The sequence below is a fragment of the Camelus ferus genome, chromosome 8 (genome assembly GCF_009834535.1).
Source record: "Camelus ferus isolate YT-003-E chromosome 8, BCGSAC_Cfer_1.0, whole genome shotgun sequence".
Classification (NCBI taxonomy): Eukaryota; Metazoa; Chordata; class Mammalia; order Artiodactyla; family Camelidae; genus Camelus; species Camelus ferus.
Genome location: NC_045703.1, coordinates 54,193,803 through 54,221,012, shown reverse-complemented (window position 1 = coordinate 54,221,012; position 27,210 = coordinate 54,193,803). Strand labels below are relative to the sequence as shown.

Here is a 27,210-nt window from a genome sequence, read left to right as displayed (position 1 = left end):
GTTTTCCTGTCAAACAACTCCAACGGGCTTGGACATGTTAATTTCTGCTGGCGTATAGATAGACCGAGCACACAGAAGCTGCCAGCAGGGAGCGTGTATTTCATTACAGGGATGTTATTAAGTGTATTTTATAACAATGTTCTGAGAACATCTAAGTCACTGTTATCCTTCATGTTTTCAACAGATAAAGAACCATGCATTTGAATTAGGAATCAAGATTGCTGGTGGCATGGATGGATTCTACCAATATTCCAATATTCTAACATTGTGGAATGAGGTTTTCTCAGATAACAATGATTAACAAATGATTTCAGAACTTTTGGATGCAATTATCCTTTATAAATTTATCTCATGCTACAATATTAGAGAACTGATGTTTCTGAACAAAATGAACATTTATTTGATGAGTTCGGCATAATTTCTTTATTCTTTCACCCATTCATCTATTAATTTCACCACTTAGGGGTACTTAGTAAGCAACAGACATCAATGAAGCACTAGGGATTCATGGATGTGTAAATAGCTCTTACCATCAAGTTACGTAGCATCTAACGATCTAACAAAGGGAATATACATAGACATAATATTTATATACATCTGTATTTTAACTTACGCGATATATAAAGCGAAGAGGTAAATAGTAATTTTCCCAAGTTATTGAAGGAGCGCTATTAGTTTTATATATAAAATATAAAAGCATAGCACAATAGACAAATCTAAAACATCCTTCTTCTTTCTTAAGGGACTTTGAATGTCATCTGTACCACAACACAAACAACTTAGCTGAGGGATCAAAAAGAGAAAACTAACTCGATTGGTTACCGATAAATCAAGCAACCAATATGTTAAGTGCACATCTGAGGGGACCAAAGCCTTCACAGAGATACACAGATAAAGATCATTCTTAACAGTGCAAACTGAGCCATAGACGTGAGAGGAAATTTAGGATTAAAATTCTTTGACACTTCCCATCACTTTCAGAGTGAAAAACGTCCACTATTTAGCAGAACAGTCAGTGCCTTCGTCCTCTTCCTTCCTGTCTTGGTGTGCTTGGGCTACCGTAACAAAATACCAGACTGGTGGCTTAAACTGGGGGCTGGAAGTCCAAGATCAAGGTACCATCAGGGTTGGGTTCTGGGGAGCTCTCCTTTTCTGGCTTGTTGTTGGCTTAGTGTGCCCTCCCATGGCCTCTTCTCTGCGTGCACATGGAGAGAGAGAACTCTGGTGTCTCTTTTTCTTATAAGAACACCAGTCCTATGGAATTAGGGCCCCACCCTTATGACCTCATTTAACCTTATTTACCTCCCCAAAGGCCCTGTCTTCAAATATAGTCACATTGGGAGGTAGGGCTTCAACCTACTAAGTTTTGGGGGGAAACTCTTCAGTCCATAACATCCTCCCACCTGTGCAATCTCACGTTTACAAATCTTGGTCCCAATAGGCCATCTGCCATAGCATGTTAAATTACTCAAATTCCTGAATTTCTGATATTTTTTTTCGCCATGCTGTTGCTCATGATTTTATTTTCACTAAGTTCTCCCTGCTTCTGTCTGGCAAACCTGCAGGTCAGTCTCTTATCCCAGGCCTTTCCTGACTTTCTGCAGGAGGAATTACTATGTCTCACACATAACCTCCAATACAGCATTAGCACATTAAACTTTTAACTGATGATAGATGCTCAATACATACTTTTGAACAAATGAATGACACTAACATTTTTGCAAAATCTCCCAATATTTCTGCACTAGGAAAATAGTTCTCCAAGAAGCTATATTCTTGGATTATTGTTATGCAATCATTCTCTTTCCCCTCAATTTTAAGGAATATCCAAAGTAAGGGGCAGGTGTTCTTGCTTCACACTTGAAGGCAGAAATTTAACTTAAAGAAATAGCTAATTATTAACATTATTGTTAATTTTATTTTGAAGTCCATATTTCTATGACAGCTATCTAATTAGGGAAAACGGTAATGTTGCTTAAAATAAAGAGGAAAAAAACAGGAGTGTCTGGGAAATGCAAGATTCCCTACCGATGGGGGTCATGTTCACCAGGATGTCACACTAATCCATTGGACAGTCATTCAAATCCTGCTTATTTTCTCCCTGGACTCAAAGTCCATTTGCTATCAGAAGGCCCATGGGCTCCAGTGTGTATAAGCACGCCCTGAATTTACAGCCAAGCAGCCAGTTAACTGAAACACTGTCCAGATAATAGAAAAATCCAACTGCTACACCTCCCACTAGTAATAGAATTGTTCAGTGAACTTGGTAACGTCTCTCTTTTCTCCTAATAATTTAAGTGATGATTTATCTACATGGATGACAATATGATTGTCTGAAATAGGCAGTCTGAGCTCAGAAAATTTCATATTAGCTGTGTAGTCTCAGGCAAATTTACTACCCTGTGGTTGTTTTCCCATCTGTAAAACAATGACCAGTGATAGGATCTACCTCTCAGGATCACTGGCAAGGTTATACGAATACATGTAAAATACTTAGACTAGTGCCCAGCATTTGGTAAACACTCAAATGTTAGCTATCGTATTTGCTATTATTAAAATATCACTTGGTTGGAGTTAGTCCTACTCAAGTATACTCCATTAAATGAGCTTTTAGTCTCAGAATTCCACAAAGACATCAAAGATTACAACCAGCCAGGTAAGCAGACGTCTATGAGGGATGTTTTAAAATTCTATATCTCCTTTAAGAACAGAACTTTTCTACTGCTGGAGGTTTATGTATGGTCCAAACTAGATGACCTGATCCAAATGCTTTGGAACATAAAATGAGTAAAGTTAAAAACAAAAACAAAAACAAAAACAAAAACAAAAACACGCAGATGTGTAGAGAGAAAGCTGTGCAGATACCCAACACCTTTCAACCCCGCGTCAGTAATTGTTCTTTTAGAGTTGAAGATATTTTTATAACAATGCTATTAGGACTTAAGTTTCTTTAGAAAGGATAGATAGTATATAATCTTTTCTTAACCCATAATCAGTAATGTCAGATTTCTGGACATACATACAAGTCACATGTAAATAAGTTCTGTGAACCATAGGAGATTAATTTTCAAGACCTGTAAGTGAGGTCTTTTTCTCGGTGCAATCTTGAAGCCTGCAAACTTCCCTGACCAGGCTACCCTTGGGGACCGTTCTTGGCTTCTAGCTCCAGCTCAGCAGTGATTTGGTGAGATGTCTGTGGAAACCACTGTAGACAGAACTTAATCTTATTTTTTCTTCCCCTCTGTCTGTATTGACAAAACAATGTTATCAAATAGTTTTACTTGGGATGGTCACAAGAACTTGTGAACATTGTACTTCAGCCTAAATGTCAGGAGAACTCGGCAACTCCCCCCACTGCAATGAAAGACTACTCACTCCTTCCAAGAGTTCATGTTCAAAACCAGGGAATCAACCTTCACTCCTCCTCTGCTCATTCCTCAGCTCCCGTTTATCAGCAAGACTGTGGCTCTGCTTAAAAAAATAGCCAGGAACCCATTACATCCTATCACCTCCACTTCTACCCCAATCTACGCCATCGGAACATCTCACCTTAATTACTATAATATTCTTTTTAACTGGTCTCCCAGCTTCCATTTTTGTCCACCTACAGTCTTACCTCCACATAGTAGCCAATACAATCCTTTCAAAAATTAAGTTGCGTCAAGCTCCTCTTCTGCTCAAAAGCTTTAAGTGGCTCCCCATCTTGCTCAGAGGAAAAGCCAAGTCTCTTACAAAAAGCCTACGTAATCCTGTGCCTTCAGCTCCTTCACCAGCCTTCCTCACTTACACCCTCTGACCTCTTCTCTGCTGATCCCCTTCTGCCAGGAATGCTCCTCTTCCCTTTCCTTCTTCACTCCCTAGGCCTGTCCTATCCCATTTAAGTGTGCCCACGCCCACACACTCCTAAGCACTTCCTTTCCCACATCCTGGTTTTCTCCAGAACATTTATTGCGGTCTAGTACAGAAGGTCCTTAAGTGGGGTCCCAAACTTCCAGTTCCTAGGTGATCTGATGCTAGGGGTCAAGGGACTACACTTGAGGGGGACCTTCCTCCCAGACTCTCGATCCTTTTGATCTGAGTAGGCTAATCCACTCCAATTTGAGGGCCCCCCAGATTACCTAATGTGTTTCTTAAAACTCAAGAATGCTGGGCCCCATCCTTGGCGTTTCTGATATGGTAGGACTGGGGTAAAGCTTGAGATGTACATTTCTACCAGTTACCCGTTGAAAACAATACACGATATACTTATTAAGTTTGTCTGTTTCCTCCCCATTAGAATAAAACTATGAGGCAGGGATTTTTTTTTTTTTCTCTTGTGTTCTGCTGTTTCCTCATGCAATGGACAATACCAGGCACACAGTAGCTGCTCAATAAATGCATGCTGAATGACCAAATGAAAATGGTCGATCCTAGATGTTATAACAGAAAATTTCTGACACAGAAAATTTCTAACTTCCTCTTGTCAGACTATATGCAGAAGTACAAAGTTTAAAAATCTTTAGAGTTCAAACCCCTCATACAAGAAAGCAAGTTTTAAAATTATTTAGAAAGAATTTTTTTGGAGGGGAGGTAATTAGGTTTTCTATTTACTTATTTATTTTAATGGAGGTTCTGGGGATTGACCCCCGGACCTCATGCATGCTAGGCATGCGCTCTACCACTTGATCTATCCCCACACCCCAAGAAAGCATCTTTAAGTAACTGGCCCCACAGACAACTGGGATTTCCTGATATTTGGGAAATAAACTATTACTGACAGCTTACAGTATTCTTGTAATATTAATGTTAATAATGATAAACACTTATGGAATGCTACTACTTGCTGGAAACTTCACATGCACTGTCTCACTTAGTTCTGATAACCAGCTGAGGAGGCCAGTGGCGTCACTTGCACGTGACAGGTAAGTGCTGCTCCGCCACAGCCCGCTTCTCAGCAGACCCCACGGCTTCCCCATTGTCCTCTCTCCGCGTGCTCTCCCAACTGGAGCAACAGGTAGGGTGTGAAATGGGGGGTGACAGTTTTCTTTCTAGCGTCCAGACATGTTAAGATCTGAATTAAAATTTGCTGAACTATATTTTATATTTACCTTTTATAACATGAAAGATAGTCAATCTTCTAGTTCAATAAAGTCCTAGAAAACTATTGTCAGAGCCCTGGAATTTGATGCAAATGTCACACCCTACAAATATTCTAAGAATTTTAGTTGTGAAAGATACGAGAATGTTTTTCGGGAGGCATGTCTTTGGGGGCTTGTTTTTGCAATAATTTAGGACAATGTAATCTGTTGGGATATTTCTTCTATCAAACCTTATACAACAGCATTATATTTATGCACAGAAAAATAGACATAAGAGATTATGAGTTAATGATGCATTTTCTTTGAAACAGACTGTTAGGAGTCAGCAGACTTTTTCTAAAAGGGCCAAATAATACATATTTTAGACTTGCAGTCCATATAATTCTGCAGTATGGAAAGCATACATAAATGGATATGATTTTTTTCAATAAAGCTTTATTTACACAAGTTGCCAGCCCATGGACCAAAGTTTGCTGACTCCTTTGTTAAAGGATTCCAATTAGTGGAATGAATACTATGGATCAGATAAATTTCAGGTAAATCTGCCAAACTTCTCTCTTTTTAAAAATTGTTTCTTACTATAGAAATGTCCACATTCTTGAAACTAAAAATAATGACTTAAAAAAAGTGACAATTTTAGCATGCAAAACAGACATTTGGCTCTGTAACAAACTGAACTAGTTAAAAGAAACCTTGTATTTATTGTTTACACAGCACAAATGCAGGTGACACAGTAAGTCCCTAAATCCCCACAAAACTTATCAACTTAACAACTGAGATTCTACATTCTCATAATCTTCTGCATCATCTGTAGCTATATACTCTATGGAATCCATCCCATAGCAGCAGAGGAGAACCTTAACTCAAAGCACCAAGTTTCCAGGCATTACTATAAATGTCTTGTCTTCATTCTCTAATACATGCAGTCAAACTGCCTATGAAGCAAATATCAATTTACCCTAAGCTTCAATGGATAAGGGAAAACAGCTGGGAAACCAATATTATTCTTAAGTCTAAAACTGATTCTACCTCTTTTACCTTATTTCCTTCCATGAACATTTTAACTTTTAATGTAGCTATATTTAGTATGAATATAAACTGAAATTTGAACATAATCTCTCTGAGATTCATCTAAGAGTTTAGGATGTTCATATCTGTTTTATAAGTCCCGAGGAAAACAAAAACATGATTTCTAATCTAGAATATTCTGGCAATCTTAACTAAAAGTTAAATTTAGAATTTTATAGCAAAGTAATATGGTCTGTTTATCCAAATTACAGATTTAAAGAAATTTCTTAATTTATGTAAATTAATATACAAAGCTCATTCCCAATACATTTTATAGAAGTGTGTTTTCATTTTTTGAACAAGCAGGGTTTAATGGCCATTTTTCAGGATCCTGCCCACGCCAGCCCTATGTACCCAGAGATTACTGGATCCACTAAAAGGACAATGAAAACTGGCTGAGGCTGCTGCTGAATGCTTCAACAGGAATCTGATACACAGACACAGATTTCATTGTTATAGTCAATGGAACTGAAATCTTCCTTAAAACTGTGCTCCTGATAGGCTGAAGATAGAGTAATGTACTGTTAGTTCTTTAAGCCAAAAATGCATGGATCTGTCGCACAAAGGTTTCATTCTCTGCCTGTAGTCAGTAACTTGAGGGCCTTCTGCAGATTCTGCACTGCAGTGCTGACATCTTCATACTGCAAAGCACTGCCAGCATATTTGCAGTATTTCTGAGCTCTAGCAAAGTCCTCTGGTGTTAGTCGGATATCTCCTAGAAGGAAAACAGAGTGATTAAGATATTTATAAAGAAAATAAAGGGTGTTCTTTTTTTTTTTTAACATTTTTTATTGATTTATAGTAATTTTATAACGTTGTGTCAAATTCCAGTGTAGAGTTAATTTTTCAGTTATACATGAACATATATATCTATTCACTGTCACATTTTTTTCTCTGTGAGCTACCATAAGATCTTGTGTATATTTCCCTGTGCTATACAGTATAATCTTGTTTATCTATTCTACATTTTGAAGTTCCAGTCTAACCCTTCCCACCCCCAGCCTCATTAGCAACCACAAGTTTGTATTCTATGTCTATGAGTCTGTTTCTGTTTTGTATTTTGTTTTGTTTGTTTTTTTAAGGTGTTGTTTTAAGTTAGGTAAATACTCACATTCATGATTACAGAAAATATTTAAGGTTATATAAAAACACGAAGATTTTTTCCCTAATCCCCAGTTGTATTTAATTTTCTTCATGCTTTTAAAATTTTAAATTACTAATATAAACCATATATATGCCAATACATAGTAACTTTTCCTCCAGAAGTAATAAACTAGAAGCCTTTACATTTTGGCAAATTGCAAAAAATTGCAAATATGTTCTGTATAAAACAAGGAGAGTAGCTTTGGTATTTATGTCAGAATCAGAGCCTCTCTTTCCATGGGACAATACATGCAGACTAAACCATTCAACCCTCACTTGAACTGGAATATAAATATAATCTTCAAAAAAAATTAAGTAACAAACTTTACGCAAAAAAAAATTACATGTCATCTTTTTTCCCTAAGCAACTGAAAATAGTTTACATTTCTATGCCATCCATATATAAAACTCTAAGGTTTAACTAAGATATATCATTAAACTAAATAATTAAACATGTAAACATCCCTTACCAATTATTTGTCCAAAATTTATTCTAAGCAAGTTTTCTAGTGACACATATGATTAATATGGGGTAGAGCCCAACTAAATAATTCGGGTAAAAAACCACACTGAAAACATTTCATTTAATCTAAGATTTGAATATACTTGAACATCTATTTCTAAAGATGAAATTAGAAACTTACATTATGTTTTATCTTTTGAAATAAATCCTTTAGAAACTTTTATGAGGAATCTAAGGAGAACTGATCAGAAGGCTGGGCGCACAGACTACAACAAACAGATAATATTTTTGATTCTGTTTACAAGCCTATAGGTATAAACAGAATGACTCTAGGTTGCTTTTAAATTTGCCATATATTACAGCATAAAATGAAAACTCTGCCATTCCCTCGGTAAGGACTTCAAAGCACATAGCAATTCCAGGTACTCTGATGATAACTTCTTATCCAAATTATTATTTTTAAAATTTTCAAAACCTAGCACTGAAACAATGTATCTTAAAGTTTCTAGCCCAGTGTCAGGCACCTATAAATGCTGAATAACAAATGAACATAAAAAAGCTATCAGTACTTTAAATTATTTCCCACATTTAAAAATGAATTAAGTTCATACAGACTTAAACATTAATTAAATTTCAGATTTTAAGATAATGTACTTATATATTTACATAAGTAATTAGCCCAGTATATTACAAAGTCTCAAATATTTGTTGAATTAGTATTATTAAAGATTACATTAACAGCTAATCCTTACTGTTGTGAATCAGAGATTAAAGTAAGTTCTTCTAAAATTGGAATGTGTAATTTCCTTGAATTCTGGTCTTGCTTAAAAAGCAAGAAATACAAATGAATAAACTAGTAAAATTTAATTATATATTTAAAAATCAAAAACAGTTTCTCTGCAATTCTGTTTTCAGTATTTTAGTGATTTGGCATTTGTTACCTGTTAAACCTAAAAAACAACTGTCCTGAAATTCTATTGACAATTTAGGCAGGCACGCTTCCACTTGTACTTTTTTTTCTTGAAAGATTCTTCAGTGGTTTGTCAAAGTATAGTAAGAGGCTCTAGTCACCCAGATCTACACACACTATCTAGGTGAATGTGGCATCTTTGAAAATTGAGTTTACTTTAACACTACTCATTTTGTGCTTTAACACTTGACCCTCCTATCTCCAGGCAGTCTTTAAATACATAAGGCATCCATCCAGAATCTACTGGACTTACTAGAAAAAAGTCTTAATGCTAAGGACTAATCTTATTTTTACAGCATCAGCTTTAGCACTGTTTTGCTGACATATCACTTATTTACTAATAAGATAAAATGTGTATAGTGGCAAGAACTCTTACTATTTTAGTTTTTTTAAACTAAACTTTTCAGGGGGGTGGGTATAGCTCAGTGGTAGAGCACATGCTTAGCATGCATGAGGTCCTGGGGTTCAATACCCAGCATCTCCATTAAAAATAAAAATAAATAAAAATTAAAAAAACTAAATTTATCTACTAATGATAAAACAACTTTAAAACACAAATATTGCAATACAAAAACATAAATATTGCATCTTTATGAAATAATTTCAGTATTTATAAATATGAATGAAAATATTTTAACAAAAAACTATAATTACAGATATGTAATATATAGTTTACAGACACATGACAAATTATATAACTGTCATGTAAAATATAATAAAAAGATGCTAATAAACAACTTAAAGATTTAGATGCAAATTACAATTTACAGATTTATATATGTTAGTTTTTTTAACAATTCAAAATATAAAGAACTTAAAAAACCATGTCAAATAATTTACTTTTGCTGTTTTGTAACACTTCAAGTTTTCTTTCATTTAAAAATTATCTGTCATTAATAATAAAACATATAAATTAATATTTAATAAAAATAAAATCTGCTTCCTAATTAGGATTCTTTTAAATTAGCATTTAAAAACTAGAGAAAGTGACAAACAAAGATATAAGAATGGAAAACAGATTTCAGAAAGAAAATAACTGTTCAGTTCATCTGATTTTATATTCAAGACCAGTAAATATTCCTTGATGCACCCAAATGAAGGCTGTTTTTTCTATCACTAAAATTTACTGGAAGCCATAATCAGAACCAGAGAGAGCACACTGTGGATTTAAAAAATGATAGAGGCTGTCTAATCTAATCTAATACTATCTTTTTTCTGAAATCTGTGCTTTATGTAAGTTCCAGATGGCTTCAGAGAAGACTGTCTTTATCACAGAGCAGGACAGGAACAGGGCAGCTAGAGCTGTCAGCCAAGTCCTCTATTCCAGCGTGAAGGGCCTCGGTCAGCACTGGATCAAAGACAACATGACTTGGTGTAAAGAGAAATCCCTGCATGCTCGGCTGACAGAAGCATCCATTTTCAAGGTTGATTTATCCACCTCATGACAAAGGACCGAACAAGTAATTGAAAATATTTCCAAAAGGGGTCTTTAGAGACTCTTTCCTACTTAACAAGGAAGTTCTATAAATTCACGTGAAAGACCTTAGATAATCTGATCCTAGTGTCCTCTGTTATCCTCTGATTTGAATGGAAGGCATAGGCAGAATCCTACGGGAAGCATCTGACCTGCAGCAAATCTTGGAGGTATATATAAAGCCTAGGACTGAACCCTTATATCCAGACATTGGCAGGACACATGGCAACAACAGTCAGCTCAAACTCATTACAAAAATATTTAATATATACTAATACTAATACAGAGACATATGCAACATGTGTATTAAAAGGTGGTAAGTGCTAAGCACTAAGGAGAAAAATGTAGCAAGAATGGGTACAGGAAGTACTAGAGATGGTGGTAATGGTGGTGGCAGTGGTTATGAAACCACTATTTTTAGTTTTGTGTGGACTTTAGACTTCCCTATGCACTCATACATATGTACACATTGGAAGATAAAGTTTTGCTTTAATTTTTTCCCCCCAAAAAGGGTCATATGACATATATATATACACAACACAGGTGCACGCGCGTACACACACACACAGACACATATATATACACACAAAGTGTTCCGCAACTTGATTTCTGACTTACTATGTATGTCTTGGGGATCTTTTCACGTGAGAGTTACCATATTCTTTTTTAATATGTGTACAGTATTCCGTAAGACAGATGGACCATAATTTCTCATTAACAGGCACTTAAAATTATTTTCTACTAATAGAGGTGATGCTGAAATAAAATATCCTTGTAAATACATTGTGTGCCCACGTTTAGTATTTCTTTAAAATAGAGTCCCAAAAGTGGAATAGCTGAGTCAAAAAAATATTTGCAATTCTGATAATGACATAATGCTACTGAAAGATGCTTTACCAATTTACATTCCCACCAGCAGCATGAGTCATTCTAACAGTATTTACATTCCCTGCCTGTTCTTTTTCTATTGAATTAAGTTTTACATATTCATTTGTAGGAACTCTTTATATATGCTCTGAACATTAATTTTTTATTTTTTAAGTATCAATTTCTTCCAGATCTATTACTTGTATTTTAACAGTATAATGAGGGAGAGAGAATCTTTCACTGTATGCAGCTTATTACTTTTCATTGTCAAACCTGTTAAGACACAACCAAATGAGATGCAAGAACTGGGGGATAGTACCTAATATTTTTTTTTCTAACATCACTTTTGAATATATATTCTTGCCACATTGATCCAAATGCCACCTTTGTCATTATTTTAATTCCCATGCTGTGTGGCCTGATTTCTGGATTCCTTTTTCTGTTTCACTGTTCTCTCTGTCTATTCTCTTTCAGATTTTCATATCAGATTTTAGGCAGAGCTTTTTCAGATGCATGGGACTACAGAGAGGAATCTGGAAAACAAGTTTAACAGAGGAACAGAGTATTTGCTGGACAGGTTATCTGTCTACTAATAGATATTTTCCACTATGTTCCTGGGTAATTTGCCAGTTTATTACAGGTTCCTTACCTGCTCTTCCTACCTTAGCACCATGTTCCCCCAGTGAAACATACAAATACTCTTAAACTAGGCCTTTCAGGATTCAAAGGCCATTGTAGCTCTCAATTTTAGGTTTTATAACTCATCTGCTTTTAATAAAACCAGGAAAAGAGCACAAACTTGATATAATTCATATACTTAAATAAATAAAGTCATCTATCTTGCCCCTCCCCACCCCACTTTAAAATTATTTCTAATTTTTTTATTTCTCTAGTGCCAATTGATAAGCTTCTACTACTGTTGCTTGCTTTATCTGTTTTTAGACTTTAACCACCAACACTCTGCTATGAAAGGATTTAGCTCACTTAAACTACCCTTTCCTGCCCCCTTGCCCTATCTCCTCCTCAACTTATTAGTTCTTTTAAATTCCTTTGTTGTTTATTTTTATCTTCTATTTCTCATTCTGTCAACTTTAGAGAAAAAATCGCAGCAACTCACTTTTGGACACTCCTCCTAACAGCTTTCTTTCTTTTATTCCACCTTTCAACTTTCAGAAAACTCTCTCTACCTTCACTTGTCAGTGTTGATTTATATTCTGTCCTGAATAAATTACTCTGTTTGTGATAAGCCTATGCCAAGGAGAATGTGCTTTGTGTCCAAGTCAAACAAAATCCCTTTTCTTGTATTTCATAATTCTATTATTGTTCAAAAATCATGGCATATTTTAGTTTGTTTCTTACTTGAAATTTCTTGTATAATTTAAAACGTTTTCTTGGATCTTTTCGATCTTCCTGGGAGAGGAATTCTATGGCTTCTTAACCATGTCTTTCATAGTCTACAGTTTCTTATTCTATATACTGCATGAAATTCATTTGATTTTTCTTAAAGGAGGGGAGCTCTTTGATTTTTTTTCTTTTTTTTTAAATTCAAGTATAGTCAGTTTACAATGCTGTGTTTATTTCTGGTGTACAGTATAGTGATTCAGTTATATATATATACACGTTTATATATATATATTCCTTCTCATTTTCTTTTTCATTATAGGCTATTACAAAGTACTGAATATAATCCCCTGTGCTATACAGTAGGATCTTGCTGTTTATCTATTTTATATATAGTAGTTAGTATCTGCAAATCCCTGAACTCCCAATTTATGCCTCTACCCACCCACCCACCCCCATCCTGATTTTCCAATCAGAGCAACTGCTTTTCAAGCCTATGGAAAAGCTGTCAATGGAATTTTTCTTCTTTAAGTGACCTAAGGTTAATTTCACCATTTCTTGTATCTCATATTTCTTTTCTTGGTTATCATTCTTTTCTTGATGGAGTATATCTCCTGCTAACTTCCTTAGAAACGGTATACAGTACACAAAACTTCAGAATCCTTTCCTATTTAACAATATTTAACTTGCCCTCACAACTGACAGTTTAGTTGGGTAAAGAATTCCAGGGTTCTGGTTCTAGATGGTAGACTAAGCACACATAATTGATTATTCTTCCTTCTGAAACCATATTAAAATAATAAAGTAAAACAAAAGGAAATAAATTCTAAAACTGAAAAGGAAAAGCAGAGAAGATGAAATAGAGTGTAAAAGCTGAAAAAGGAGAATTGACAAGAGATTTAAATAAATTTCTACGAAAGAAGAAACTGAAGGCAGGTATGCTGTTAGATAAAACAGGGTGGAAGAAAATTCCCACCCAGAGAAATTTCTGAGAGGGTTGAGCCATATGAGATGTGGGAGTAGGGGGTCTTTACTGAGCTGGTCTAAAAAAATATGTGTATTAATTTCATATCCTTCCCAACTCCATCAACCTCTGCATACCTGTTCACCCTCAGCCCTAATGGCTTCCCATCTTTCACATGAGAACCCACGCAAGAAAGACAGAGAATGTCTCTCTAAAACTGTGGAATTCACTTTCTGGACGGGGTCAGACTGACAAGCTATGTGTGGTACATCCCTTGCCATCCCCCTCTGGGAAGAGCTCTCCTCATCCATGGCTGAGATGCAGGAGGAAGATGAATGGCCTGTTCCCACTCTTAGGAGAGAACAGAAAAATTAAGTGGGAAAAACAGACTTGCAGACATAGTATCAGGAGAAATCCAATAAAAGCTACTGAAAATAATCAATCAAGGTCTCCATTCTAAACATTAAAGCACTAATCTCATCAGACACAGGAAGAAAACTCTGAATAAAAGAGACCAAATTTAACAAACACAACAATCTACTGGGGGGAGGGGGAAGTCAGAAAAGTTGGAAAGATTAAAATCAACAAACCAATCACCTAGTCTATGAACCAATCAAAAATAATTATCCTCAGAGATTTTTGTCTTCAATTATAGTCAGTTCCTCTGTTCTTAGATAATCTAAGAACTCAGTGCAGATTAGGAAGATCATAATCACAACATAAGGTAATCCTGGACTAAACATATCTAGTAGAAGCTTCCATGATAGCATTTGATAACATATTTGCGCCAATATATCCAGCAATATATTAAAAAAAAAAGAAGTTACATAAAAAAAGGAATGCCTTTGGAATTAGGTATTTTTGATAAAAAAAAAAAATCTCGTTTGCTGGTGTACGTAGTGAATGTACGCATTCAAAGAAGTGGGTTTCAGATTACCTAGATGTTCAAATACAAGGCACTCCTATGATAAAAAATTACAGAAGAATGCCCCAAAATAGGAGATACAGTATATCTCATAAAACAGTCAGCTGACTTACCCTGGGAAACTATATTGAAAAGAGCGGGATCAATGGCCGAAATAGTCTGTGGAGTGGGCTGGATAGTGTTACTTGTTACACCTGCAAATCAGAAAACCACAAATGAGTATGAAAGTGTTACACCTCTTCATTATATACTAGGAAAGCACTTAAGAGATCATGGAGGAATTTCATTAGTTCACTTAATTACTTTCCTGAAACTTTAATAAACTATAATTTGATATACTTATTTTATGTTGGAGGCTGGTATAGAAAATATGCAGAAAAATACATTTTGAGTGTTTACATACATGTATTTCTAATTATGTATTTTGTATTCCCTATCATATCTAATGCTTCAGGTTGCTTCTCAATTAAAGCTTACCAAATAACTGTAGAAGTAAGAGACTCCCTTCCTACTTTTTAATTTCTTAAATAAATAATTAATTTAGGGGACAAAGTAGGATATAATTATGATTTAGTTTAACTTTTGGGATGAAGTCTCACTCCATTACTCTGAATGAAATTACAAATTATACAATCCAAATATTCTGCTTATACATTTTTAAGATATTTTTATATATACAGTAAGCAATCAGTTTTGACTTCCTATTAGAAATTGTCATGACTGTCATATTCAGTGGATAACTAGCATTCTTGATTAATGCTAAGTAATATACTAGAGTTAAAGATTATTAATCATCTAAAACAAAACAAAAGACATTGATGATTCAATCAGCAAGAAAGCAAATGAAGAGGAAAAGTTGATGAGTCTAAACCGTTGAACTCAAATAAAAAGCAGGATTCATTTTACCCCAAGCTAAATCTGAATAGGCAAACTGTAGTAAGGGTAAAGTGGGAAAGACATGGAGATAAGGAAACAGAAGAAAGGGAGAAAACAAATTGCAACATTTTTAGGGGCACAGATACATAGCCAATGAGGGTTCTACAGCCATGGCTTCACAGACGTTGACTAAAGTGCTAAAATATGTTCCACAGCTATAACATCTTGACTTTGAAGGAACTTCTCATTCCCTATCCAAAGGAGAAAAATGGTTTAAACATACACCATTTTATCTCAGTTAGCTTTGCTTTAGGGCAGACTAGTTTCATTTTACAGCTTTGGCTACTAAGTCATGAAAATCTTACTTTTTAACCAAAAACTGAACAAAATTTTTAAAAGTATAAAGGGATACGGATGAAAAGTCAAGTACAAATTTTAAATAGTACCAAGGAAAAAAAAAGGGTAAAAAGCCTGCCTCTCATTCTTATACCAGGTCATTTTAGGGCTACCACTAGTTTCTAGGGCACGTTCTATGTACATACAAACGTGTGTGCTTAAGTTCTCTGTGTGTGTGTTTGTATATAAATAAATAAATACTCTTTGCTAAGAAATCTATGTTCTTGCCTAAATCGAGATCCTCCAGACGAACTCCTTTCTGTATGGAGAAGGCATACTTTGGTATATGTGTATGTTTTGTCAATGATAATATGTCTGCAAACTACAGTAGTCTGTGCATTTTCCACTTAATATGCTCTAGTAATAATCCCAGATTAATATATAGAAATCTGCCTTGTTCTTTTTAGTGGCTACATAGTGTTCCATTTCACACATGAATCACAATTTCTAATGTTATCTATTACTGATAGACATTTAGGTTGTTTTCAAACTTTTGCTGCTACAGACTACTACAACTACAGTGAATATTCTTACACATTGTGTACATATATGTATGTATGAATATATTTATAGGAAAAGTTCACAGATGTATAACTGCAAACTCAGGAGACATACAAATTTTAAATTGACTAATTCAGTAACTATCTTTTGCTTGACTCTGATAAATGCTAACAAAATATATTAAACTAAAAAAAAGGACATAATTCTCCCCGTAAAACCTGCTGAACTTTCAAAGGCATCTAATCACATAATTTTTTTTTTTAAAGTTAGAATGCAAGATTTGAGAGGGGTCTTCATAGACTACCTAGTCAAGCCCAGTGATTTGAAGTGGCTAAGCATAAAAACATAGGTTTATAATTATATATATTCTTTACATAGATCTTTAAAAAAAAAGGATAAGTTTATAACCCTCTGACAGGTAATGTAGATATCAAAGCCATTCCTCACTAAGTGATTTCTGTTTCTCCCTAAATTAAAATTCTCCAAACAAAAATGCATTTCTCTACAGAGAAGGAATACTTTTTTGGGTCAGCATCCTGCATTAATTTTTAAATGCTTATTTGTATTTCCCCAGATGATTAATTAAGTTGGCAATATTACTTAACAAGAACAAAACAGAATTTACAGAGAGATACAGAGAGATAATCATCTAGTTATGTAGCAAAATTTTGAGTGATAGTAAAAACAACCAGGTAGCCTGAATTTTACTAAGAACCTCTAATCAAAGTCATTCAACTAAGACTGGAACTGACAACATGGGCTGCTCAATGTGTCTCACGCAGCAGTCAGACGCCGCTTCTCCTGTCTCCACGCACAGGAGCTGAGGCCTGTGCTCCCGGCAGCCGTCATGCCATGTTCCCATGGGGGCCTAGCATACAGGGTCAACCCCAGCTCATAAATACCTGTTAAGTCAGTAACAATGGTTTGTAGTTTATGTTAGTTATTTTTGGGGATGCCCAAATCTAGGTATTTCTCCTTCTTTCTCAATTTGGAAAGATTTCATTGGTCAATTTGAGGGTTGCAGCCCCCTAGCCTACAGTATTTTGGAGTGATGTAACCATCAAAACGCACCTGGGGAAAAGCAGAACTGCGTGGGAAATTTCTTTCTTTCCATGATTTAACAAAAAAGAGATGTTAAGGAAGTAACTTCTAGTTAATTTTTCAGTAGATGGTTACATAACCTTCTAATTAAGAACTAAACTGTTCTACTGACTACATGTGGTGTGAGGATTCTGAAAAGGATGAAATGGGTGTTGACACGATGATGCAAAATGCGTAAGTAAACAGAACGCTGAAGGGTAGTAGCATTTGAAGAGGCAGAGAAAGAAGGGAGAAAGACATGCTAACGAGCAGGAACACTATCAGCAAATGTAGGACTGCGTTGAGTAAACCGCAGTGTAATCATGGAAAGAGACACATGGTTAGTCCATCATGTAAACAACTGAAAGCTGTAAAGAACTCAACTGCAGTTACTTCTGCCACTTAAAAGAACAATAAAACAGCTAAGTTTTTGATCTACGTATGACGTAAGCTGCATTTATACTTAAAAGGCCAGCATTAATTCAAAAATAATTCTATTACTTCATCTATTTAGATGTATTGCTGAGATCTTCTTCTTCAATATTTACAGGCTATAAAAAGCATGTTTTAAGAGAAGGCACAAAACTGGACGCTGTATCACCTACATCCGATGCTATACAGCGGTTCAAGCCCAAGAGGCGAACACTTGGCTGTTCAATTGCCACCCCCGCCCTCCTTGCACTCCCTTTGCTTTTCTGTGGAAGAACTAAAAACTGTATATTAGTACATACTATTCTTTCCAGCTATCTTAAGGATTTCCCTTTGATAAAAGTGCATCCTGGACCTTTATATGAGAGAAAGTAAATCATTCTTAAAGTGAGTAAGAGGGGAAACATCTGCTATATTTATAAACTAAAACTGTTATTTCATTTTCTATTAGGCAACTATGAACTGATTTTTTTTTTTTTTTTTACTGTTTTAAAGATAATAGAAAAAAAATCTGCCAGCAAAGGGGAGATTCCCATATCTCAAGCCAATCTTATGGGGAAAAATATTATGAGAAATGTAGGTTTTTGATTTGATAGGACTTTAGTTACTTGGAAGAAGGGAAATAGAAGGGAGGGGCCAAAAACAAGAAATCTGGAAGACTTGGGTTCAAATTCTAGCACTGTCACTTACTAGGTATGTTTGTATGTTTATTTTATTGGGATAATCACTTAATTTCTTTAGTTTGGGGACAGCAATATCTAATACAGTTCTGTAAGAGTAAGCTTATAAAATAGCTCTGATAATTATTTAAATGTTAAGTCTATAAGAACGTATCCCTGATATTCTGAAATAGTTCCAAGGTTTTTAGTTTTCTGCCCCACTCAAGAGAGTGAAACAAACAAAAAAAAGGTCATCCAGACTTGATCAAAATGAACTGTTTGTTCATGCCAGAAAACTTCCTAATAGAAAATACAAGACTAACTCTTGATATCTATCTTCTTATCTGGATATTCTAAGCAGGAGTCTGTTTGAACATATGAAACTACTACTATTTTATCACTTTTGTCATACAAAAACAGATGCTTCATATGGTTTAACCTATTTCAACCCTTTTACTAGAAGTATGCTTTCCTTCTCATATGTAAAGTGTTATGTATATCTGTCTATAGTATGCCTATATATTAAACACATGTATATATGCCTATACCACAACTCTGCCCTAAGATACCTTGTCTGAGCAATATCCCACAGGCAATCTTTTTGTAAGGTCAATCAACGCCCTACCCCCAACCATGACACTTCTCCTGATTCACAAAATGATTTTAAGTGTTAACTTGCTATTAATTACACTGCCTTTCTTTGGCACAGAAATAGGAAGGAAGATTTAAAAAAAAAAAAAGGAAAAGGAAGCTAATTTGCTGAACACGGATTTTGTGTTAGGCGTAGTAGTCAATTTTCATACTATTTCTCCTTTAATAATTATAAAAACCATGAGAAGTATGATTAATTTCATTTTGAAAGAAGAAAAACCTAGGTCAAGAAAAGTTGAGTAACAGTGGAGTTTTGGGTTTAGCAAGGGCAGAAACCAGTAACTACCTGACTCCCAAGTGCATTTTATTCTCACTTTGCCCTTCAGTAAGGATGCCTGTGTTGGAGGCTCTTGATTAGTGTTCAAACTTACTAGTATAATGTGAGCAGTAGTTACCTAAGGCAAACACATCTCAGTATGTAGCTGGTTTTGCTTATATCATTCTATACTGGAAGTACTGAATATTCCCAAGAGATAATAAAAATTTTGAAACAGTGTTCTGTCGAAATTTTACTTATAAAACTAATGCAAATTGGCCTATTAACGTCATCACATAGATCATAAGCCAATGTAAAGTCAGGCAGGGTAAAACATACAGAATCATGTTTAAAAGAGATCAATGTTAAAACTATCATGTTCATCAATATGCTTAAAATATCTGCAGTATTTGTAGATACAATGAAGTTAAAAGTTTTAAAATAGGAGGAAAGAAACTAATCATAATTGCTACAAGGATCAAAACAGAAAACTTAAATATTGTTCAAGTCATGCAAAATAACCTAAATGGTATGGGTAAACCGAGGCTGAAAATCTGAAAGTCAATGAACTAATGGCAAATAATAGAAAGTAGAAATCAAGGCTCAAAAGCAACTTTCATTCTGTCAATTAAATATTTTGAAATACACACTTGAGTACCATGATCACCCTTATGCTAAGATAAAAGTAAAATTTTAAAAACAATTTTTGGAAAAAACTTAAAATAAACTTAAGATTTAAATTATGGTTTTAAATACCCTTCCACTTGGAAGTAAGGGTAATGCTTTGTCAACAATACAAGTAAATGGAAAAGTACCTGTTTGCAATTTTAACAAATTTATCTACTGACGCTGACTTAACTAGAGACTAGTTTTGTCAGATCTTTTTTCTATGAAAACATAGATGTATGGTACTGATTTATTCAAAGATAGTAGATACCACTTCTCTGGTTTATATTTAGACACGTTTGTAATATTGAGGGGAAAAAACAAACAAACAAAAAACAGAACCCTCTCTTTTCACTTGTCTGTGAATCCGCTGCTACTGAGATTCTGTGTCTCAAAGCCTGCTCCTTCATCAGTAACACCCATGTTGAGGGCAGAGGCAAGGTCCTCAGGGAATGAATCAAGAAAAAATGCATCTTGCCATTACAGTGGGAGCCTGACTGGCACACCCTATAATAAACCCCACTTCCTCAGGGCTCTTCCCAAACAACAGTGAAGGGAAAAAAAAAAAGGGAGAGAAAGAACAAAACAACAACAAACACAGAAAGTACAGAAACTACTCTTATTAGTAAAATATAAGGTTAATAGTAATAGATTACACATAAATGTTTTGTCATTTCTCAAAAAATTAAACTACAACTATTATTAAAACCTCAATGAAAAGGATTTAATGTTGTTTTGAGGGGTTCAAGTGGAATTTAAAGATCTTATCATGCTTTAGGACCGTCATTGTGAGGCACAAATACGGTAAGAAGTGGAGTTGTTATTTGTGAAAGGAGAGTTTACAACTTGTTAAGCTTCAATTTCCTACCTGTGCTATGAGGCACTTCTGCCGGGGTATTAGCCGGAGCGTGGGCACCGGGAGGAATCTGTATTCCGGTAAAGCCACTTGAGGGCATGTTGCTTGGGTCATAACCTGAAGATGATGGCTGAGGAGGCTGAGTGGGCAGAGAGGTTGCTCCAGCGTCTTCATTTCCTTCAACATCTGTTATATAACATATATGCAATGTTAAAGGAGGTACAGACAGACCCTGATTTATGATGTTTATTTTGCAATGGTACAAAAGTGATACAAACTCAGTAGAAGCCATACTTTGAATTTTGAATTGTGATCTTTTCCCAGGCTAGTGACACAATATGATAATCCATTCCTCACAAAAGAAATCACAAAGAAAATAAGAAATGTTTTTAATTGAAATGATATCAAAATCTGTGGGATGCTGTTAAATCAGTCCCGAGGGAAACTGATAGCTTTAAATGCTTATATTAGAAAAGAAGAAAGGCTTAGAATAAAATACATTCTCTCCTTAAGAAGCTAAAAAAAAAAAAAAAAAAGCCCAAACAAAACAAAAAGCCCAAACAAATCAAATTTCAAGAACAGAGAAGGAAAAATAGTAAGGATAAGAGCATATGCAAAGGAAATAGAAAGCAAAAAGGAAAAAAATTTAGGAAAGCATTTGTTGAAATAATTAAAAATGTTGAATATAAACAAGACAGATTAGAAAAAAAGAGAAAACAGATACTACAAATATTAGGAATTAAAGAGGTTATAGTAATACACACCCTACAGATATTAAAGGGATAATGAGGACAGTAAGGAAGTATTAAGCCAATAAATTGGAAAACCTAAGGGAAATGTCATTATCTTCTTAATGTCAGCAGAATCATTATCAACATGAAACAGACAGAAACTACTGAAACTCGCCCAAGAAAAAGACCATCTGAATAGTCCTATACCTACTGAAAAAATTGAATTCAGAGCTAAAAACCTTCCTACAAAGAAAACGCCTAGCCTCAATAAAGTGGTGAATACTATCAAACATTTATGTAAGAAATAATTCCAATCTTATGCAAACACTTTCAGAAAACAAAGTAAAAAGATCACTGTCAACTTGTTTTCTGAGGCCAGTGTAACCCTGAGTAGCAAAAGCTCACAAAGATTTGAACATAAACACAAAAATCCTTAATATCAAAATCAAATCTAGCCATATATTATAAGGATACTATACATCATGACCAAGTAGAGTTTACCAAGGAGTAGGGTCGATTTAGCATTTGAAAATCAATCAATATAACTCATATTAATACAACACAGGAGGAAAAACAGGATAATTTCAATAAATGCATAAAAAGTATTTGACAAAATTTAACATCCATTTATGACAAAAGTTCTCAGCACCCTAGGAAAACAAAGAAAATTCTTCAGTATCAGACAGGGCAAAAAACCAAAACAAAATAATGTACATATTTATCACTGCTGGTGAAACAGACAAGAAGAAAGAAAGGTATAAAGATTGGAAAAGAAGATGCAAAACTGTCTCCTTTTTGAAGTAGGGTTCCTTCTGGATATATGCCCAGGAGTGGGATTACTGGGACACCTGCACCCCAGTGTTCATAGCAGCACTATTTACAATAGCCAAGACATGGAAACAGCCTAAATGTCCATCAATAGATGACTGGATAAAGAAGATGTGGTAAATTTATACGATGGAATACTAGTCAACAATAAAAATGACAACACAATGCAACATGGATGTCCCTGGAGAATGTCGTTTTAAGTGAAGTAAGCCAGAAACAAAGAAAAATACCATATGAGATTGCTCATATGTGGAATCTAAAAAAAATAATGAACATAAATACAAAACAGAAACAGACTCACAGATATAGAATACAAACTTGTGGTTGCCAAAGGGAAGGGAGGTGGGAAGGGACAGACTAGGAGTTCAAAATTTGTAGATACTGACAAGCATATGCAGAAAAGATAAGCAAGACTATACTGTACAGCACAGGGAAATATAGACAAGATCTTGTGGTAGCTCACAGTGAAAAAAAAGTGTGACAATGAATATATGTATGTTCATGCATAAATAAAAAGTTGTGCTCTACACTGGAACTTGAGACAACATTGTAAAATGATTATAACTCAGTAAAAAAATGTTAAAGAAAGAAACTGTCTCTCCTTGCAGATGAGATGATTATCTATAGAGAAACTCCCAAGGAATCTATAAAACAGTCATCAGGACTAGTATGTAAATTTAGCCAGGTTGCAAGATACATGATGATACAAAAATTTTTCATATACTAAAATCAAACAATTTGAAAACTAAACTAAAATAATTCATTTACAAGAGAATGAAAAGACATAAAATGCCTCAAAATAAATTTAACAAGAAGTACAAAATCTCTACTCTGAAAAATACAAAATACCACTCATAGAAATGAACAAAGGCTTAATAAATGGAAAGATATACTATGTCCATGTATTGAAAGTCTCAATTTTGTTGAGCTAAGAATTCTCCCTAAATTGATCTATAAATTCAATGCAATATCAATTCTAATTACAGTAGATTTTTTTTTAAATAGAAATTGGAAAACCTATTCTAAAATTTATGTGGAAACTCAAAGGACATAGAGTAACTAAGAAAATCCTGAAATAGAAGAGCTGGAGGACTTAAGCCATCTGATCCCAAGATTTACTATAACAAGGTGGAAGGCAGTGCGGTATTGTATAGGCCAGAAAAGTACATTAATGTCACTGAAAAGAGTTTAGACATAAAATCACACTTACATGGTTAATAAATTTTTGACAAGGAACCAAAGAAATTCAAGAAGGAAAGGAAAGTGCATAACAAATGGTGCTGGAATAACAGGATATCCTTATGGGGTAAAGAATTCTGATTTCCTACCTCACATCACACGCACAAAAAACTCAAGATCTAATCAAGGCCTAAAAATAAAAGCTCAAACTAAAATCTAGATTAAAAATATAAGCAAATTTTTGATGTAGAGGTAGGTAAAGATTTCTTAGGAACAAGAAATAGCCGTAAAATTTTAAAAATTACAAATTACACTTCATCTGGATTAAAGACTTTTAGTAATCAAAAGACAGGGAAAATAAGTAGGCAAGCAATAGACTGGGAGTAAATATCTATAAAACATGTATTTGACAAAGGACTTATGTTCATAATTTATAAACAACTCAATAATAAAAAGACAACCCATTAAAAATGGGCAAGTACATCAATGTTCAAAGCAACATGATTGTGTTATTCACAACAGCAAAATGATCCATCAATGGATGAATAATAAACAAAATGTGGTATATACATACAATGAAATATTATTCCGTCTTTGAAATAAAATTCGAACATGTCTTAACATGGATGAACCTGGAAGACATTATGCTAAATGAAATAAGCCAGTCACAAAAGAACAGATACTATATGATTCCACTTAGATGAGATACTTGGAGCAGTCAAATTCAGAGAGACAGAAAAGAGAATGGTGATTACTAGGGGCAAGGGGTGGGTGGGGTGGGGTGGTAGTGAGTAAAGGGAAGTTACTGTTTAATAGGCACAGAGTTTCAGTTTGAGAACATGAAGATCACTCTTGAGATGGATGGTGGTGATAGGCTAAACAATCTAAATGTACTTAATGTCACTCAATTGTACATTTAAATGGTTAAAATGGTAAATTTTATGTTACATATATTTTATCATAATAAAAAGTGGATAAAAGATTTAAACAGATATTTCACAAATAAAGATAATGAAAAGCCAATAAACATACATAGCAGAGCTCAGTATCATTTAGTCATTGGGAAAATGCAACTTAAATTACAACGAGGAACCACTACACATGGGTCAGATGACTATACTTAAACATACTATTGACAATACCAAGTGTTAGCAAGGATACAGAGCAACAGAAACGAATACACTGCTGATGAAAGTATAAATGGTACACTGCCTTTAGAAAATGGTTTGGGAGTTTCTTAAAAATTAGACAGCAATTCTGCTGCAGTTACTTATCCAGGGCAATGGAACATATGCCATGTGTTCACATACAGCATGTGAAGTATGTCTAAAAAAATATGTATTTCAATGTCAAGAAGCTTAAGTCACCATAACCTCAAACAGCCATGAAGTCAACCAGCAGATAAACTGATAAATTATGATGTCCATACAATGAAATACTACTCAGCAGTAAGAAGAAAGAACATAAATACTACCCATATATAAGACCTGGGTGAATCTCACAGATGTAACACTGAGAGAAAATTGCTGGGAACAAACGAATATTGTATGACTCCACTTATACAAAGCTCTAGAACAGGCAAAACTAATTTCTGGTTAAACAAAAAAAATATCATTTGCTTCTCAAGGTGGGAATGGACTGGGAAGGAGTGTGAGGTGTATCCTGGGGTAACGGAAATGTTCTATATTTAGAGGGCTGTGTGTCAAGTCATTGCATTACACATTTAAGATGTATGAGGTTTTATATTAAAAAATAACTAGGCAAACAGGAAACTAATTTATACATTTGCTTTTCACAGTGGCATGGATTAACAATTCTTACTCTATCATTTGTTTTCTAGACATGAATAAATGAGTAAATAAATTAAAGATAATGGAAGCCAGGATTTGCAGTGCTGAAGAATGAATATATATACTTTAATGAATGAATACTTTCTTGTTCTGTCTTTTGAGAGGGACCAGAAGCAAAGATATACCAGTAGCAGTAAGTACACCTAGTGCCTAGGTCTTGGCTTCTAAATACCATTCTTCACTAAAAAAGACTTAAGAGTTCATTAAAAAAAAAAAAAAAAGAAAGAAAAGAAAAGAAAAGAAAAATAAAGGCTGATTCCAGGGCTGGATCAAAGAAAGAACTAGATGTACTTGGAACATTTTGACGTGTTAGAAAGCACAGAAGTGCCAATCTCTAAGAATGACACGAATATATAAAAAGGACACAGGAGCTAGTTTGAAAAACTCCCACTGTATGAATCTGGGACAATTTGACCATTATAATAAAGACTGATAGTCATGGGGTATAATCACTGCATATAAATTCACGACTGCACCCTAACATAATTAAAGGAATAAATATGTAAATGGAGGAGACAGGAAAAGCTCTTCCTTATAGTATAATGCCAATTAATTAATATAGAAGGAATGATGCTATTTGAAAAATCATCAGTAGATGCTAAACATAGTGGATAAAGTATCATAAAAATAGAATATTTACATGGTCTCAAAGTATCTTCCACAAACTACTTAATAACAAAAGAAAAATAATTTTAAAGTGGAGTGATCTAGAAGATACCACATTATCTAAGTGATCAGTTAATATCACCAATATTCCAACAGCATCATACTTCCAATGCGGGGTAGAGAGAAAACCATCTCATTCTGGTGCATTTCTGCTAAAAATGCCTAACCTTAATCTAGTTATGAAAAAACATCAGTCAAACCCAAACTGAGAAATGGACAGTCTACAATGAACTAGCCTGTACTCTTTAAAAATGTCAAGGCCAAGAAACACCTTCTAGAAGGGCTAAGGAAACACTCCAGATTAATAAGGAACTAAAGAGACATGAGAGCTAAATGCAATGTGTGATCCTGGACTGGATATCGGAGGAGGAAAAAACAAAGCTACAGAGGACATTATTGAATCAACTGATCAAATCTGAATGTGGGAAGTATTTAGGAGTAAAAGAGCATATCTCCAATCTATTTTCAAATACTTCAAAAATGTATATATGTAAAATGACAAGTTTTGTAGAACAATAAGCCACTTTTGAGGAGATATTGTTAAAAGCCATGACATTAACACTAGATTATGACACTTTAAGATTAAGTTTTAGATTATGTATTGACTTATTTTATGTATCTCCCACATTATCTGACAATCTTAATAACAAATATTGAGCCTAAAAAATGTTGAAGTTAACTGTACCTGAGGATTCTCCCAAAGAAGGAAACTTTAAATTACAGAAATTTGAAATAAATAATTACCTTCATTAGTTTTTATCGCTGGAGTATAGGTTAATATTGAAGATGTGACAACAATACCATTTTGCAGATACTGAAACCAAGTGGATGTAGAAACCTAAAGTCTGAATGCTAACAGATTTCCCTTCAGTTGAGCCTAAATTTTTTTCTAGAACAGTTTTTTGTACTAATCATATGGCTTCCTTATGTGCTTTTTGACAATATGCTGATATAGTACTATTTTCAAAAGTTAAATATATTTGTTTTTTCTTACTCTAAATTAACTAAGGTATAGTATCTATTGTTTTTTACTGGCTTCACTAGAGTTCAATTTCAGAATAATAGTAAAAATAGAATTCTATTAAACATAATACCCACTTACACCTAGAAGGTCTTACAAGAGTTAATTTAAAAACATAAGAAAATATGTTACACTGAGAAAATGAAAAACCAGCTTTAAAGAAGCATTTTCTCATACGTATACAGATTTAATGACATCTCTTTTAGAACCATAACCCATTTCTGAGCAGATACTGTTAGATGTTAAAACATTAACACTTAATTATGACACCA

At 34.4% G+C, this 27,210-nt stretch overlaps 1 protein-coding gene across 1 annotated transcript in view; it reads right to left on the bottom strand.

Moving 5' to 3' along the window:
• Nucleotides 1-408: 408 nt before the first annotated feature.
• The window catches only part of VTA1 (vesicle trafficking 1), a 66,806-nt gene continuing 40,004 nt past the window's right edge, over nt 409-27,210 (bottom strand). The window contains exons 6-8 of the mRNA XM_006188504.3: nt 20,676-20,849; nt 14,407-14,487; nt 409-6,861 (exon numbers count right to left, since the gene is read on the bottom strand). Coding sequence (XP_006188566.1) covers nt 6,716-6,861; nt 14,407-14,487; nt 20,676-20,849 — 401 coding nt within the window. The 3' untranslated portion in view covers nt 409-6,715. The remainder of the gene's footprint in view (nt 6,862-14,406; nt 14,488-20,675; nt 20,850-27,210) is intronic.